Source organism: Salmo salar, chromosome 28, assembly GCF_965601325.2.
Source record: "Salmo salar chromosome 28, fSalSal1, whole genome shotgun sequence".
In the NCBI taxonomy this organism is placed as follows: domain Eukaryota; kingdom Metazoa; phylum Chordata; class Actinopteri; order Salmoniformes; family Salmonidae; genus Salmo; species Salmo salar.
Window position 1 is genome coordinate 34,573,628 of NC_138318.1, and position 15,991 is coordinate 34,589,618.

Here is a 15,991-nt window from a genome sequence, read left to right on the forward strand (position 1 = left end):
TGTGCAACAGGCCCCTGGTGTGACTGATGTTGATGAGACATAGGAGTGCGTAGTGATGGTTGCCAGGTACGCGTCAACATGGGTTGCCAGGTACGCGTCAACATGGGTTGCCAGGACCAATAGTTTGTAGACTGGTTTCGTTGAGCACTGGAGCGGGAGTGGACCTGACAATTAGGAGGTATTGTGTGTAGATTGATGAGGGGGGGAAATCTATTTATTACATTTTAGAATAAGGCTGTAATGTAACAAAATGTGGAAAAAGTCAAGGGGTCTCAATACTTTCCAAATGCAGTGTATATACTGTATTCTAGTCATTGAACACTGGTCATTTGAATGAACAGCAAACTCCTTGTGCACCTGACCAATAAGAAATAAAAGCTGAAATAAATCCTTCTCACTACTATTATTCAGATATTTCACATTCTAAAAATAAAGTGGTGATCCTAACTGACCTAAGACTGGGAATTTTTACTAGTATTAAATGTCACAAATTGTGATAAACTGAGTTTAAATGTATTTGGCTAAGGTGTATGTAAACTTCCCACTTCAACTGTACATACAGTTTAGCCACTCCAGTCTCCCTGCACATTGTAGCTATGGTACTGGCACTGACCCTGTACTACATGGAAGGGAAAGAGCTAGGGTTTTACACCGGCTGTATCCTTTGCATGTCACAAATCAACTTTGAAACCGTATGTACAGTACTACAGCCAGGTAGATAAGGTGGAAATGTAGCTACGATGACTAACAATACATTGTTTGTTCATGTTAAGAATCTTGATCTTCGGTACATGAAGCGTGACCAATGCTGATAAATACATATTTTAAATTCCTCTGAGAAATTAAACCAGAAGATAGGCTAGAGCCTCATGAGCCAACCTTGCTACTAACTGAACCAATAGTAACGGGGAAAAAGGTGTGTTTGTGTGTGTGTGTGTGTGTGTGTGTGTGTGTGTAGGTAAGTAAAGAAATAAAACAACAGTAAAAAGACGTTGTCGCTATAAGAATACATCAAAATTGCGCACACCTGATTAATCGTCCAGCAACTAATATGAAAATATATCAAATTGTATTTGCGTTGCACCTTTAACAAATGCTTCTTTTTTTTTTTTCTAAATACAGCATGCTTAAAACTCTGCCCTAAATTCAAAATAGCCATCCATGGGTGATAGTGACAAGAGAAAGCTTTACACAGTAGGTAGCCTGCAACAGACATAGCTAGACTAAGGGCAACGGCCGGGATGCAAGCTGAAAAACAATAGTTATGTACAATTCCTAACACCTCGTCATTAACAAGATTTGAACATTGTCTTGTTTTAGGGGAACATTTTTAAATGTTTAATTCCAAAAATAACAACAAATGATATCCAAAGAACTAGTATTTAATGGAATGTTCAGATCAAATTAAAGCCTAGTTTCAATTAAATTCCAGAAGTCATACACCCATTGTTTGTCTACTTAGGAATCGAATTAATCTCTCAGCACACACATAACAACTGGTAAGTTTAGATTTACTGAAAGCATAGTTTCAATGCACAACTATTGTTAAAAAGATGTACTTAAAAGTTCCATCTAATTGAAGTGACTGTGTGCTGAGAACCAACAGACAATGCTTGTTATGCATCTTGTTAATGTTCAACCAAGCACATCACCTTGACATGCAATACTTCACCGAACCAGAAATACAGCTACCCTGGATAACTGACTGATGATCGATGATGACTGTGTGAATATGACTGTATGTTTTTGACTCACCACATTAAAACATTCTTGTCTTTAATACCAGGGTTACACAATCAGGTTGTGCATTGACACAATAATTTGTGCACTGCTTATCATCACAAGTCTTAAATGCAAAGTTTCACCTTACCTCACACCGGGAAAATCCTGAGTGCCTAGCATGATTCAGGAGGGGAAGTCTAAGCAGCAAAGCCCCTCGCCATTCACTCCCAATCATTCTACATCTCTACCAGCCAAGGCCCCAGGGTTCCGGTCTGGAAGCATGCTTTCGACTGGACTCAGAGGACAGCTTCGGTATTACAGTTTATCTAAAGTCTGGCCCAGAAAGATAATTGTCATAGACGGCCCCGTAGAGAAGTCAAATTTGAAAATTCCAAATAAGAGACTTTCCGTTATCACTTTTGTCCCCAAAATATCTATTGAATGATTCAAGTCATTGTCTCAGAGACTGATGTTTTTGCCGAGTTTGCCTCTTCATCTATGAAATCACCACATCACCGGCAGCAGGAGATAATTTATTGGAGTAAATGGGGAAGTGGAAAGTATTGTCTCTTATGGTCATATGAACAGAGTTGTGTATAGCATAAACCAGGGCTGTTCAAAACACTTCTGTTTTTTGTTTCTACCCGGCAGTTAGTCGCACTCAAACGGTGTCTCAGGTTTGAGTCCCTGATTAAATGGAAAACCAGAAGGGTTTTGGCCCTACATGACCGACATTGAACAGCCCTGGCCTAAACAAATTAATTGGACAATGATGTAGCAGTAGCTATCAAGCTACAAATGTAACAGTATTGCTTCCTTGGCCCAACCTGGGCTCGGACCAGGCACCCGCTGAACACATTGACAACAGTCACCCACGGATCATCATTACCAATCTCTCCACAAAAGTTGGAAGGGAAACAACTAATTCAAATGTCTCAGCTCGAGTGATGTCACCGATTGAAACACTACTAGCTTGCACCGCAAACTAGCCAGCCATTTCAAGGTGGTTACACTGGTTACACATAGGCTAGTTAGCTAGCATTGCAAATGTTTAGGTTTAAGTTCTGGCAGGCAGCTCATAGCTACGATGGGGTCTGAAATGATTGACATCCTTGATAAAGATCAGCAAAAATTACTGTATAAAATAAACAATTCAAGTACTGAGTTATATTTTATGCGAACAAAAAATTGAAAATTATATTATTTTATAATACAATTGCTCAGAGAAAGAGATTTTGTTTAATAAGGGACAAAATAAGGACCAAAATCATTGACACCCCTGTTTTCAATATCTTTCAATACCTCACCTTGAGAGGATAATGGCACTGAGCCTTTTTCAGAAATGTTTTATGAGATTGGAGAACACATTGAGAGGGATCTTAGACCATTCCTCCATACAGAATCTTTCCAGATAATTGATCTCCTTCGTCTGCACTCATGTACTCTTCAATTCAAACAGGTTTCAATGGGTTTTAAGTCCGGAGACTGAGAGCCATTGCAAAATGTAGATTTTGTGGGCATACATTTTTTGTTGTTGTGTATTTTGATGTGTGCTTGGGGTTATTGTCTTGCTGAAAGATCCACTTGCAGCCAAGTTTTAGCCTCATGGCAGAATCAACCAGGTTTTTGGCTAAAATGTCCTGGTACTGGATAAAGTTCATAATGTTGTCCCAGCTAGCACATAACGTTCTGAGAACCATATGTTTCTTAGAGCTTGGTGAGAGAGCGTGGTTGTTCTATGGTTATTTTGTATACAACCTTTCCACAACGTTCTGGGAATGTTGCAGGATAGTTGCTTGGCTTTGGAACATTCTCAGCACATTTAAGGAATCTGACAAAAATATATTTTCTTGGTATTTCATTACTTTAAAACATAGGCAGAAAAAGGGACATTCATTATGAACCTCAGAGACTGTGTGTGGGATAACAGCCAGGTTGCGTTTAGCACTGCTTGTTCCCTCGACTACGCTACCACCATATAAATCTCATATAGGAGGGGTGTCAAACCCATTCCATGGAGGGCCAAGTGTCTGCAGGTTTTTGTTTTTATTTTTCAACTAAGCCATAGTCATCCAGCTGTGGGGAGTTCCTTACTGATTAGTGACCTTAATTCATCAATCAAGTACAAGGAAGGAGCGAAAACCTACAGCTACTCGGCCCTCTGTTGTCTGTGTTTGACACCTGTGGCCTATAGAGTCCATAACCTGTATCACTAGACACCCAAGGGACTATTGCGCATGCACACATAGTGTGATGGTTCGGGGATGCTTTTCTGCCACAGGACCTGGACGACTTGCCTTAATAGAAGGAACCATGAATTCTGCTCTGTATCATAGAATTCTACAGGAGAATGTCAGGCCATCCGTCTGTGAGCTGAAGCGCAGCTGGGTCATGCAGCAAGACAATGATCCAAAACACACAAGACTACATGAAAATGGATCAAAAGCAACAAATGTGAAGTTTTGGAATGACCTAGTCAAAGTCCAGACCTAATCCCAATTGAGATGTTGTGGCAGGACTTGAAACGAGCAGTTCATTCTTGAAAACCCACAAATGTTGCTGAGTTAAAGCAGTTCTGCATGAAAGACTGGGCCAAAATTCCTCCACAGCGACGTGAAAGACTGGTTTCAGTCACTGCAGCTAAAGGTGGCACAACCAGTTATTACTCAATAACTAAGCAATTACTTTTTCACACAGGGGAATTGGGTGTTGCATAACTTTGTTCATTAAATAAATTAAATAACTATGTAATTGTTGTGTTATTTGTTCACTCAGGTTCACTTTATCTAATATTAGGTTTAGGTTGAAGAGCTGATAACATTCAGGATCAAAAATAAGCAAAAGTTGAGAAAATTAGAAAGGGGACAAATACTTTTTCACAGCACTGTATGTGTTTTTATTTTCACATGAACCAACTTTAAATGTATTATACAGTTGCAAAATAAAATTGTTAAACAACGCAGGTAGTGTGAACAATTCAAAGCATGAGAACATATTTTGTTTCATTGGTATGCAGCCCTACCTGCATCTGTTTCTTATCATTTGTTCAGGGAGTGAACGTGAAACTCTGCCTTGACGTTAGGTATTTACTCAGCGTTACCTCTATCACAGCTTCTGTGACAGAAGTCACCCGGAGATGAGATGATTTCATACCATGTTGAAAGATTGATTGGATGGAAACCTGGATGGTGACATTTTTATGCAATAGGTAAAAAAATCACAACAGGTGTGAAGTAAACACCAATTTGTCTGTAAACTGTACGCACAAAAGACATTTGACAAGGGTGGATACATTTTTTTGTTGGTGAAATAAATTATGCGACAAATGGTGATAAATACTTTTTGGTGAATAGTCTCCCACTCCTAGTCTACGACATGGTGATGCACAGCCTTGTGAGATTATTCAGACAAGTGGAACAGCCCACAGCCACTCCTCAGTAAAAGGCACATGACAGCCCGCTTGGATTTTGCCAAAAGGCACCTAAAGGACTCTCAGACCATGAAACCAAAATTGAACTCTTTTGCCTGAATGCCAAGCGTCACGTCTGGAGGAAACCAGACAGCGCTCGTCACCTGGCCAATACCATCCCTACGGTGAATTATGGTGGTGGCAGCATCATGCTGTGGGGATGTTTTTCAGCGGCAGGGACTGGGAGACTAGTCAGGATCGAGGGAAAGATGAACCGAGCAAAGTACAGAGAGATCCTTGATGAAAACCTGCCCCGGAGCGCTCAGGACCTCAGACTGGAGAGAAGGTTTATCTTCCAACAGGACAAGCACACAGTCAAGACAATGCAGGAGTGGCTTCAGGACAAGTTTCTGAATGTCCTTGAGTGGCCCAGCCAGAGCCTGGACTTGAACCTGATCGATCATCTCTGGAGAGACCTGAAAATAGCTGTGCATCAACGTTCCCCATCCAACCTGACAGAGCTTGAGAGGATCTGCAGAGAAGAATGGGAGAAACTCCCCAAATATAGGTGTGTCAAGCTTGTTGCATCATACCCAAGAAGACGCTGCCAAAGCTGCTTCAACAAAGTACTGAGTAAAGTGTCTGATTACTCACGGAAATGTGATATTTCATAACTTTTTTTTGCTAACATAAAAAAAAAACGTTTTGCTTGTCATTAGGGGGTATTGCGTGTAGATTGATGAGCGGAAAAAAACAACATCATCCATTTTAGAACAAGGTTGTAATGTAACAAAATGTGGAAAAAGTCAAGGGGTGTGAATATTTTCCGAATGCACCGTATATAATTAGACTAAGGCCAGCTCTTTGAAAGACAATGTGAGAGAAATGTGTGTATGTGTGGAGTATGTATACTGTAAATGTGTGTGTGTGTGTGTGTGTGTGTGTGTGTGTGTGTGTGTGTGTGTGTGTGTAGTATGTATACTGTAAATGTGTGTGTGTGTGTGTGTGGAGTATGTATACTGTAAATGTGTGAGTGGAGTATGTATACTGTAAATGTGTGTGGAGTATGTATACTGTAAATGTGTGAGTGTAGTATGTATACTGTAAATGTGTGTGTAGTATGTATACTGTAAATGTGTGTGGAGTATGTATACTGTAAATGTGTGTGGAGTATGTATACTGTAAATGTGTGTGGAGTATGTATACTGTAAATGTGTGTGGAGTATGTATACTGTAAATGTGTGTGGAGTATGTATACTGTAAAGTGCCTGTACATCTATTGCAGCAGGAGTTTAGGTAGCACAGAGCGGACGTCAGGACTGTTGTCAGTCAGGAAGGGAGTGAGCTCTCTGGTCCTGTACACATTCCCTACAATAACTCTAAAACTTGCAGCCATACAAAATGACAACATGTAGATTTAATGTTTGCTTTAATATGTGAATTGGCTCCAGCCACTTCACTGTGGCCACGGTACCACTCAAAATGGCTTCCCATCTCCTCCAGTGCACTCACCCTGTGCAGAGACGTGTAGGGAGAAGAGCAGCTCTACGATGCCCTCTCTTGTACTCCCCCCGTCAGACAGGCAGAAGAGGGACACCACCTCTCTGGGGCTCTCCCTGTCAGACAGGCAGAAGAGGGACACTACTTCTCTGGGGCTCCCCCCGTCAGACAGGCAGAAGAGGGACACCACCTCTCTGGGGCTCTCCCTGTCAGACAGGCAGAAGAGGGACACCACCTCTCTGGGGCTCTCCCCGTCAGACAGGCAGAAGAGGGACACCACCTCTCTGGGGCTCCCCCCGTCAGACAGGCAGAAGAGGGACACCACCTCTCTGGGGCTCTCCCCGTCAGACAGGCAGAAGAGGGACACCACCTCTCTGGGGCTCTCCCCGTCAGACAGGCAGAAGAGGGACACTACGCCTCAATACACTGCTGTGGCAAATGTAAAGTTTTCTAGTTTAAAAAACAGTGTCAGTATGTGAAGCTGAAATCACTAAAGATATTAGTTGAATACAAAGCCGAGCACGACCATATGCTGTAGAATTGAGAGTCTTACCATAGGTCTCTGTTGATGACCCAGATCAGCTGATGCAGGAAAATCCTGCATCAGCTGAGAGGAAGAAATACATGGAAAAGCTGCAAACTGATCCATCATTTTAGTCCAACATGTTGAATAGGCCTTGCATAGCTGTCTTTAAACATGACATTGTCTGAGCCCAACTGCTCACTTACGTTTTAGAGAATGGTTGCAGTGTTTCAGAGCCAGCTCCTCCAGCCTCCTCTGATTCTCCTCGAACATCACCTGCTGGATGAATGATGTTACTACAAGTAGACCCGTAGGACAGAAGAAGTTGAAATCAAATCTAATTTTATTTTATTAGTCACATGCGCCAAATACAACAAATACAGTGAAATGCTTACTTACGAGCCCCCAACCAACAATGCAATTTCAAAAAGTACGGACAAGAATAAGAGATAAAAGTAACAAGTAATTAAAGAGCAGCATTAAAACAACAATAGCAAGACTATATACAGGGGGGTACTGATAGAGTCAATGTGGAGGCTATATACAGGGGGTACCGGTACAGAGTCAATGTGGAGACTATATACAGGGGGTACCGGTACAGAGTCAATGTGGAGACTATATACAGGGTGTACCGGTACAGAGTCAATGTGGAGACTATATACAGGGGATACTGATAGAGTCAATGTGGAGACTATATACAGGGGGTACTGATAGAGTCAATGTGGAGGCTATATACAGGGGGTACCAATAGAGTCAATGTGGAGACTATATACAGGTGGTACCAATAGAGTCAATGTGGAGACTATATACAGGGGGGTACCGGTACAGAGTCAATGTGGAGACTATATACAGGGGGTACCAACAGAGTCAATGTGGAGGCTATATACAGGGGGTACTGGTACAGAGTCATTGTGGAGGCTATATACAGGGGTACCAACAGAGTCAATGTGGAGGCTATATACAGGGGGGTACCGATAGAGTCAATGTGGAGACTATATACAGGGGAGTACCGATAGAGTCAATGTGGAGACTATATACAGGGGGTACCGGTAGAGTCAATGTGGAGACTATATACAGGGGAGTACTGGTACAGAGTCAATGTGGAGACTATATACAGGGGGTACCGATAGAGTCAATGTGCGGGGGCACCGGTTAGTTGAGGTAGCATGTAGGTAGAGTTATTAAAGTGACTATGCATAGATGACAACAACAGAGAGTAGCAATGGTGTAAAGAGTGGGGAGGGGCAATGCAAATAGTCTGGGTAGCCATTTGATTAGATGTTCAGGAGTCTTATGGCTTGGGGGTAGAAGCTGTTTAGAAGCCTATTGGACCTAGACTTGGCGCTCCAGTACCACTTGCCGTGCGGTAGCAGAGAGAACAGTCTATGACTACGGTGGCTGGAGTCTTCGAAAATTTTTAGGGCTTTCCTCTGACACCGCAAGGGATAGAGGTCCTGGATGGCAGGAAGCTTGTCCCCAGTGATTTACTGGGCCGTTCGCACTACCCTATGTAGTGCCTTGCGGTCGGAGGCCGAGCAGTTGCCATACCAGGCAGTGATGCAACCAGTCAAGAGCCTCTCGATGGTGCAGCTGTAGAACTTTTTGAGGATGTGAGGACCCATGCCAAATCTTTTCAGTCTCCTGAGGGGGAATAGGTTTTGTCGTGCCCTCTTCAAGACTGTCTTGAAGGTGATATAATTCTGTGTTTTAACTTTATTTGGTATGAATCAATCAATCTACTGATCAACCAATTAATCAGTCTGTCAGTCAATAAATAATCAATGAATAAATAGCTCAATCAATGTACCTAATAGATTCCAGATACTGGAGAGCTTTGGGTTGCAGAGGGAGCTGTACTTCTGACCGAATGCTCTATCCAGACATGGCTGCAGGAGCTCCACTCTGCACAGGAAGGAATCATTCTCTGTCAGGGAGGTCACAGTCAGTTTATTAGGCGAACTATTCGAATTTTAGCAACCAGGAAATGTTGGAGCGATTTCTGCATATTGCACCTTTAAATACTTGGATACCATTCTCTACTGGCCTTCCTTGTGGCTCAGTTGGTAGAGCATGGTGTTTGCAACGCCAGGGTTGTGGGTTCGATTCCCACGGGGGGCCAGTACAAACAAAAAAATGTATGCATTCACTACTGTAAGTCGCTCTGGATAAGAGCATCTGCTAAATGACTAAAATGTAAATGTAGAAAAATGGCTTGATTGCCAGAATCTCACACTATCCTGTTAATTGAGTTACAATCAGTTATCATATACTTTAGGTGGATTTAGACATGAAGCGTCAAAATGGTAATATAAGCACTATTGACTTGCATTGGATTTGTGACACAAATGCTAAAATGTTAGCATTTGAAACAGTAGCCAGATGGGCAGAGCTCCCACTTAGGACCAATGGAGTGGACAAAACAATCACCAGGGGGCGCCAGACGAGTAGGCCTATCGTCTTTCACCTCAAAATGAGTAGTAGGCCTATCGTCTTTCCGATCTCAATTGTCTTAACCTAAAAACCTTAATGCTACAGATGTAATTTTTTACCTGCAGTATATTACTAGTTTATATATTACTAGTTATATATAAAACCCTTACATGATGATTTACCTTTCTTTGAGGAATGGGACACAGGCATATTGCTCCGGGCCCAGTCACTATTCAACAGGAGGCAATACGCTGGTCTGATTCAAGAAGTTTGTGCTCCCACAATTTTAGGCTAATGATCCCGCAAATAGTGTCAGGTCACGTCATACATAATAAAAACACATTGAATCTGAAAATATTGGATTGAATCAACTCTGACAAAAATATAGGCCTTAAAAGGGATACTTTGGGATTTTGGCAATGAGGCCTTTTATCTACTTCTCCAGAGTCAGTTTAACTCGTGTATACCATTTTTATGTCTCTGCGTGCAGTTTGAAGGAAGTGGCTAACTAGCGCTATAGCAATTGCTATCTAGCGTTAGCACAATGACTGGAAGTCTGCCAGTCATTGCGATAAAGCACGTTAGCATTGGCTCGCAAAGCTACCTCTAACTTCCTTCATACAGGACACAGAAAATAATAAAAATGGTATCCATGAGTTCATCTGACTCAGGGGAAGTAGATAAAAAAAATAATAAAGGGCTTTATTGCCAAAATCCCCAAGTATATCTAGATCTCTATCCCTTTTAGATAACTCTGGAAATCAAGTAGCACTAGGCCTACTGTGAGAGATATTTTCAGAATAACTATTGGATTGTCTACACATCTAATTTGAATAGTTTTATGTATACTACCTTTTAAAAAAGTTACAATAGGAAATGATCAAACACTTTCGATGCAGTAAATAAAACAATGTGCACTAACCTCAAATGTTTCGTCCGATATTTTAACGGCGTTATTTTCCCACTGTTTCCTTCTAAATGGCTTTAGAAGTTAAACATGCTAAACCGGTTTAATTAAAAGGAAGGGAATGTGGTACTGAGAAAGCCTCCTCTCCTCTATACTCATTACAAATACATCAGGACATGATGTAAGACCTACAGTGCATTCGGAAAGTATCAGACCCTTTGACGTTTTCTACATTTTGTTACGTTACAGCCTTATTCTAAAACGTCTTACATTGTTTTTAATCCCTCATCTATCTACACACAATACCCTGTAATGACAAAGCAAATACAGCTTTTTAGAAATGCCACTCCTCAGTCAAAGCCACATGACAGCCCGCATGGAGTTTGCCAAAAGGCATCTAAAGACTCTCAGACTAGTCTGATGAAACCAAGATTGAACTCTGTGGCCTGAATGCCAAGTGTCACATTTCCCTCCTGCAGCCCCACAACATGATGCTGCCACCCCCGTGCTTCACGGTTGGGATGGCGTTCGGCTGGCAAGCATCCCCTTTTTTCCTCCAAACATAGCGATGGTCATTATGGCCAAACAGTTCTATTTTTGTTTCATCAGACCAGAGGACATTTCCCCAAAAAGTATGATCTTTGTCCCCATGTGCAGTTGCAAACTGTAGTCTGGCTTTTTTATGGCGGTTTTGGAGCAGTGGCTTCTTCCTTGCTGAGCGGCCTTCCAGGTTATGTCAACATAGGACTCGTTTCACTGTGGATATAGATACTTTTGCACCTGTTTTCTCCAGCATCTTCACAAGGTCCTTTACAGATGAACGTGGTACCTTCAGACATTTGGAAATTGCTCCCAAGGATGAACCAGGCTTGTGGAGGTCTACAATGTTTTTTCTGAGTTTTTTATGTTCCCATGGATGTCAAGCAAAGAGGCACTGGGTTTGAAGGTAGGCCTTGAAATACATCCACAGGTACACCTCCAATTGACTCAAATGATGTCAATTAGCCTATCAGAAGCTTCTAAAGCCATGACATCATTTTCTGGAATTTTCCAAGCTGTTTAAAGGCACAGTCAACTTAGTGCATGTAAACTTCTGACCCACCGGAATTGTGATACAGTGAATTATAAATGAAATAATCTGTCTGTAAACAATTGTTGGAAAAATTACTTGTGTCATGCACAAAGTAGATGTCCTAACCGACTTGCCAAAACTATAGTTAACAAGAAATTTGTGGAGTGGTTGAAAAACAAATGTTAATGACTCCAACCTAAGTGTATGTAAATTTCCGACTTCAACTGTATATCAGATCTGAGACAAGTCCGAATTTTGGACCGGAACCCGCTTAGGTTTCCAAAAATATTTTTTAGGCAATAGATGAATGTATTAATGTAAAAAAAATGCTACAATTTATTCTATTACAGACACCTTAATGCATACTCATGAAATAAATGTGAGTTTAACATAAAAACTGGAAGAAAATACAAATATTTTCCTTATAGTATAATGTCACTGGCCCCACTACAACAATAAAATACTTATATAATATGTAATTTTGTCCTTGAAACATTTCATTGAAATACTGTAGAATTCCATTCATTCCTATGGAGGACTGATTCTACTGGGGAGTGCCAATATGGCCGACCGGTGGCTTCTAAGCCTCTCAATGGCCCAATACATAGCATCAACAATCCAAGGTTTATATACATCATTGGTAACAACAAAGTGAGAATGAAGCAGTCAGTTATCAGGGGAAGTGACTCATGTTCCAACAGAGGCATTTTCTAAATAAAAATCCCTCAATGAATCTGCTGACTCGTTTTTCTAAATAAAAGTCTAGTGGGGGGGTGGATATTGTTCATATGCCAATAATTAGATAAACATCACATAACAAATGACAAATAATTACATTGTAAAATATCAAACCCTCACAGGGAACCTTAATGGATCAAGCCACAAAAATGTGGCATAGTCATTGGACACACTGTGGCGCCACCTATCAACAAGGTTATCAGATTGTTCCACAGGTTCACATTCTCACAAAACATTGTGTAAAACATTCGGAATAGCAAAACAATACTTACAACTAGTTTTCCACAATATGTGTTTTGAAATAAAATGTGATTTGAGTCCATTGAAGGGGAAAGCAATACATGTTAACTGTATGTTGCTTTTACAACTAATTGAGGGATGTGCAATGTATTTTTAGTCTTGAGTGCTTAGAAGTAATGATAGTCATTTTCACCACTGAGTTTTAGATAGAGAGAGTATGCATGGTTGTGGACACAGTCCAACCGCTTAGACCTGGGCACGATTAGCAGGCATCTTGACTCTCCGGACCACCACCAGGTTCCTGCGTCCCTGTGGTCTAGTACCGGTGCCGGTACCCTCTCCGGTTCGGGTCGGTGTGGTGTTTGGGTTCTCTTCCACTGGTGTGAGTGGGCGGGGCTCTGCTCTCCTCTGGGAGGGGCTTATTCCTGCCCTCATGTCATCCACAAAGCTTTCGACGCCGTCAAACTTGGTGGTCAACTCCCCCAGACGCTCCTTCAGAGCATTAAACTCCTTGTAGAGATCTCCTAGGGCATCTGATAGAGGAGGGATCCTGGTGGAGGAAAGGATGAAGGAGAAAAGTGTCACGAGGGAAAAAGAAAAGTACAGTCTATTACAGTGCAAAAACAAGCTACATATTGTAATAAAGTATTCTTGGGATCTAACTAAAAGGTATAAAGTAACAGTGAAATATCTTATTTTTCTATGTATCCAATCATACACTATGTTAAAATGTCTGATCTCACCAATTAAATTCTCAAATCTAAAAACCAACTAAAACACATCTGAACAGGATGTACCCACCTTCCGTAGTCAGGAAGCACAGAGCTGTGGTCGTTGAGGAGAAGGTCTTTGACCTGGTTCATGATAGCAAACTTCCAGTTGTCCAACACCAGGGTGAGGTTGGCACAGCCTCCAGTGTTCACCTTCTCTGCTGCAGTGGCATGAACAGAAGAAGAGGGGGGGGGGGGGGGGGGGGGATGATTCCCAGTGATGTAGTGGAGGTTAAACGCAAGTAAATGTTTTTACATGTTAGAAGACACTCTTATCCATAGCGACTTAGAGTAGTGAGTGCATACATTTTCATATTTGTTTGTACTGGTGCCCTGAGGGGAATCAATCCACAACCCTGGCTTTGCAAGTGCCATGCTCTACCAACTAAGCCACACACACACACACACAAAGTAAACGCAGTTTATGCACCTTTTTTTTAAAATGTTGAACAAGGGTTCACCCACCTTTTGCTGAAAAATGCATTGAAAGTATAGGGAGCGTTACTTTATTCACCGTGAACCGCAAATCAGAGTTTACCTACCTAAAAATGTACTTTGTGAATAAATGTCATTCTGAAATGTAAACAGCCCAGGGCAGCTACTCACCCTTCGTTCTGTAGTCCCATTCCGTCCTTTTCTGAGCTGCACACAGAGCCGCCAGGCACAGCAAAGCCACCGCAGTCCTCATCCTTAAGTCAGAACAAATACATTATACTTAAGCAAAAAAGGCACAAGGGGGTGTGGTATATGGCTAAGGGCTTAGCTTAGGCAGGACGCATCGCGGAGTGCCTGGAGACAGCCATTAGATGTGGTATATTGGCCATATATCACAAAAACCTGAGGTGCCTTATTGCTATTATAAACTGGTTACTAAAGTAATTAGAGCAGTAAAAATAAATGTTTTGTCAGCCAATCAGCATTCAGGGCTTGAGCCATGCAGTTTATACTAAACATGATACCTGAAGTTACATGATATAATCATAGTTTAATTTGCTCTGCAGACATCCATTCTATTATAAGGAATGTCTAATAACCTGATTATTTTCTCAGTGTTGTTCACCAATTACTTTTTCACTGCGTTTGCGGAGAATACATGTGGTGGTAAACATAAGTAGGCGTACTTACCTGCTCTCACTCAAAAGCTCCTGAATAGTCCGTCAGTGTGTTTGTTAATCCTACCGTAGTGCAACGGTGTAGAGTGCCGACAGAGGGACCTGCTGATATACAGTCACTATGACATCACACTGAGGTTTCTCCAAGAGAAGGGTGTGTTCTCCATGTCTCCTCCACCCACTAAGAAAAAAGACTTGCACAGCTACCCACGTTATTATTTTTCATTGTCCATTGCTCATAACAAGGGCAGCAGGGAGCCTAGTGGTTAGGAGCGTTGGGCCAGTAACCGAAAGGTTGCTGATTCAAATACCCAAGCCGACAAGGTAAAACAATCTCTCCTTGGGCAAAGCACGTAACCCTAATTTGCTCCAGGTTGGGTTCCATGCGTAGTAGAAACAGCTGTTTGCGCATTCAGAAAGTATTCATACCCCTTAATGTATTTCACTTACTCACAGCCTGAATTCAAAATTGATTTACACACACACACAATACCCCATAATGACAAAGTGAACACACGTTTTTAGACATTTTCACAAATGTATTGAAAATTAAATAGAAATCTCTAATTTACATAAGTATTCACACCCTTTTGCTATAACACTCCAAATTGAGCTCAGGTGTAGCTTTTGATCATCCTTGAGATGTCACTGCAACTTGAAGTCAACATGTGGCCAATTCAATTGTTTGGACATGATTTAGAAAGAAACACACCTTTCAATAACAGTGGACAGAGAAGAAATTATACCTTGAAGTCCAATGAACTGTCTGTAAATCTCTGAGATAGAACTGTGGTGAGGCATATATCTGGAGAAGGCTATAAAACTAGTTCTAGAGCACAGAAGTCTCCATCATTGGGAAATGGTAAAAAAAATACCTAGACTGCCTACCAAACTGATCAACCGGGCAAGAAGGACCTTGGTCAGAGAGGTGACCACTCTGACAGAACTACAGAGTTCCTTGGCTGAGATGGGAGAACCTGCCAGAAGGACAACAGTCTCTACAGCACTTCACAAATCTGGGCTTTATCAAATCAAATTTGATTTGTCACATGCGCCAAAAACAACAGGTGTAGACCTTACAGTGAAATGCTTACTTACAAGTCCTTAACCAACAATGCTTTAAGAAGTAAAACAAAAAGAAAAAACATCTATATATAAATAAGTGTTTAGTAAAAAAGACAAAAGTAACAATTAAATAGCAGCAGTAAAATAACAAGTGGGGTACCGGTACAGAGTCAATGTGCGGGGGTACCGGTTAGTCGAGGTAATTGAGGTAATATGTACATGAAGGTAGAGTTAAAGTGACTATGCATAGATTATAAACAGAGTAGCAGCAGCGTAAAAAAGGCATCTGGGTAGCTATTTGATTAGACGTTCAGGAGTCTTATGGCTTGGGGGTAGAAGCTGTTTAGAAGCCTATTGGAACTAGACTTGGCGCTCCGGTACAGCTTGCCTTGCGGTAGCAGAGAGAACAGTCTATGGCTACGGTGGCTGGAGTACGACAATTTAGGGCCTTCCTCTGACACCGCCTGGTATAGAGGTTCTGGATAGCAGGAAGCTTGGCCCCA

The 15,991-nt window shown here is 41.6% G+C and overlaps 1 protein-coding gene across 1 annotated transcript; it reads right to left on the minus strand.

The window, feature by feature from the left end:
- Nucleotides 1–12,604: 12,604 nt before the first annotated feature.
- Nucleotides 12,605–14,543, minus strand: LOC145865639 (uncharacterized). Its single transcript, XM_082970580.1, has 4 exons — nucleotides 14,437–14,543; nucleotides 13,918–14,000; nucleotides 13,343–13,472; nucleotides 12,605–13,091 (listed from the first exon to the last, which is right to left on the minus strand). Exons 2-4 carry the CDS (start codon nucleotides 13,997–13,999, stop codon nucleotides 12,788–12,790), a joined length of 516 nt encoding a protein of 171 aa, XP_082826706.1. The 5' UTR covers nucleotide 14,000; nucleotides 14,437–14,543; the 3' UTR covers nucleotides 12,605–12,787.
- Between the last annotated feature and the right edge of the window lie 1,448 nt (nucleotides 14,544–15,991).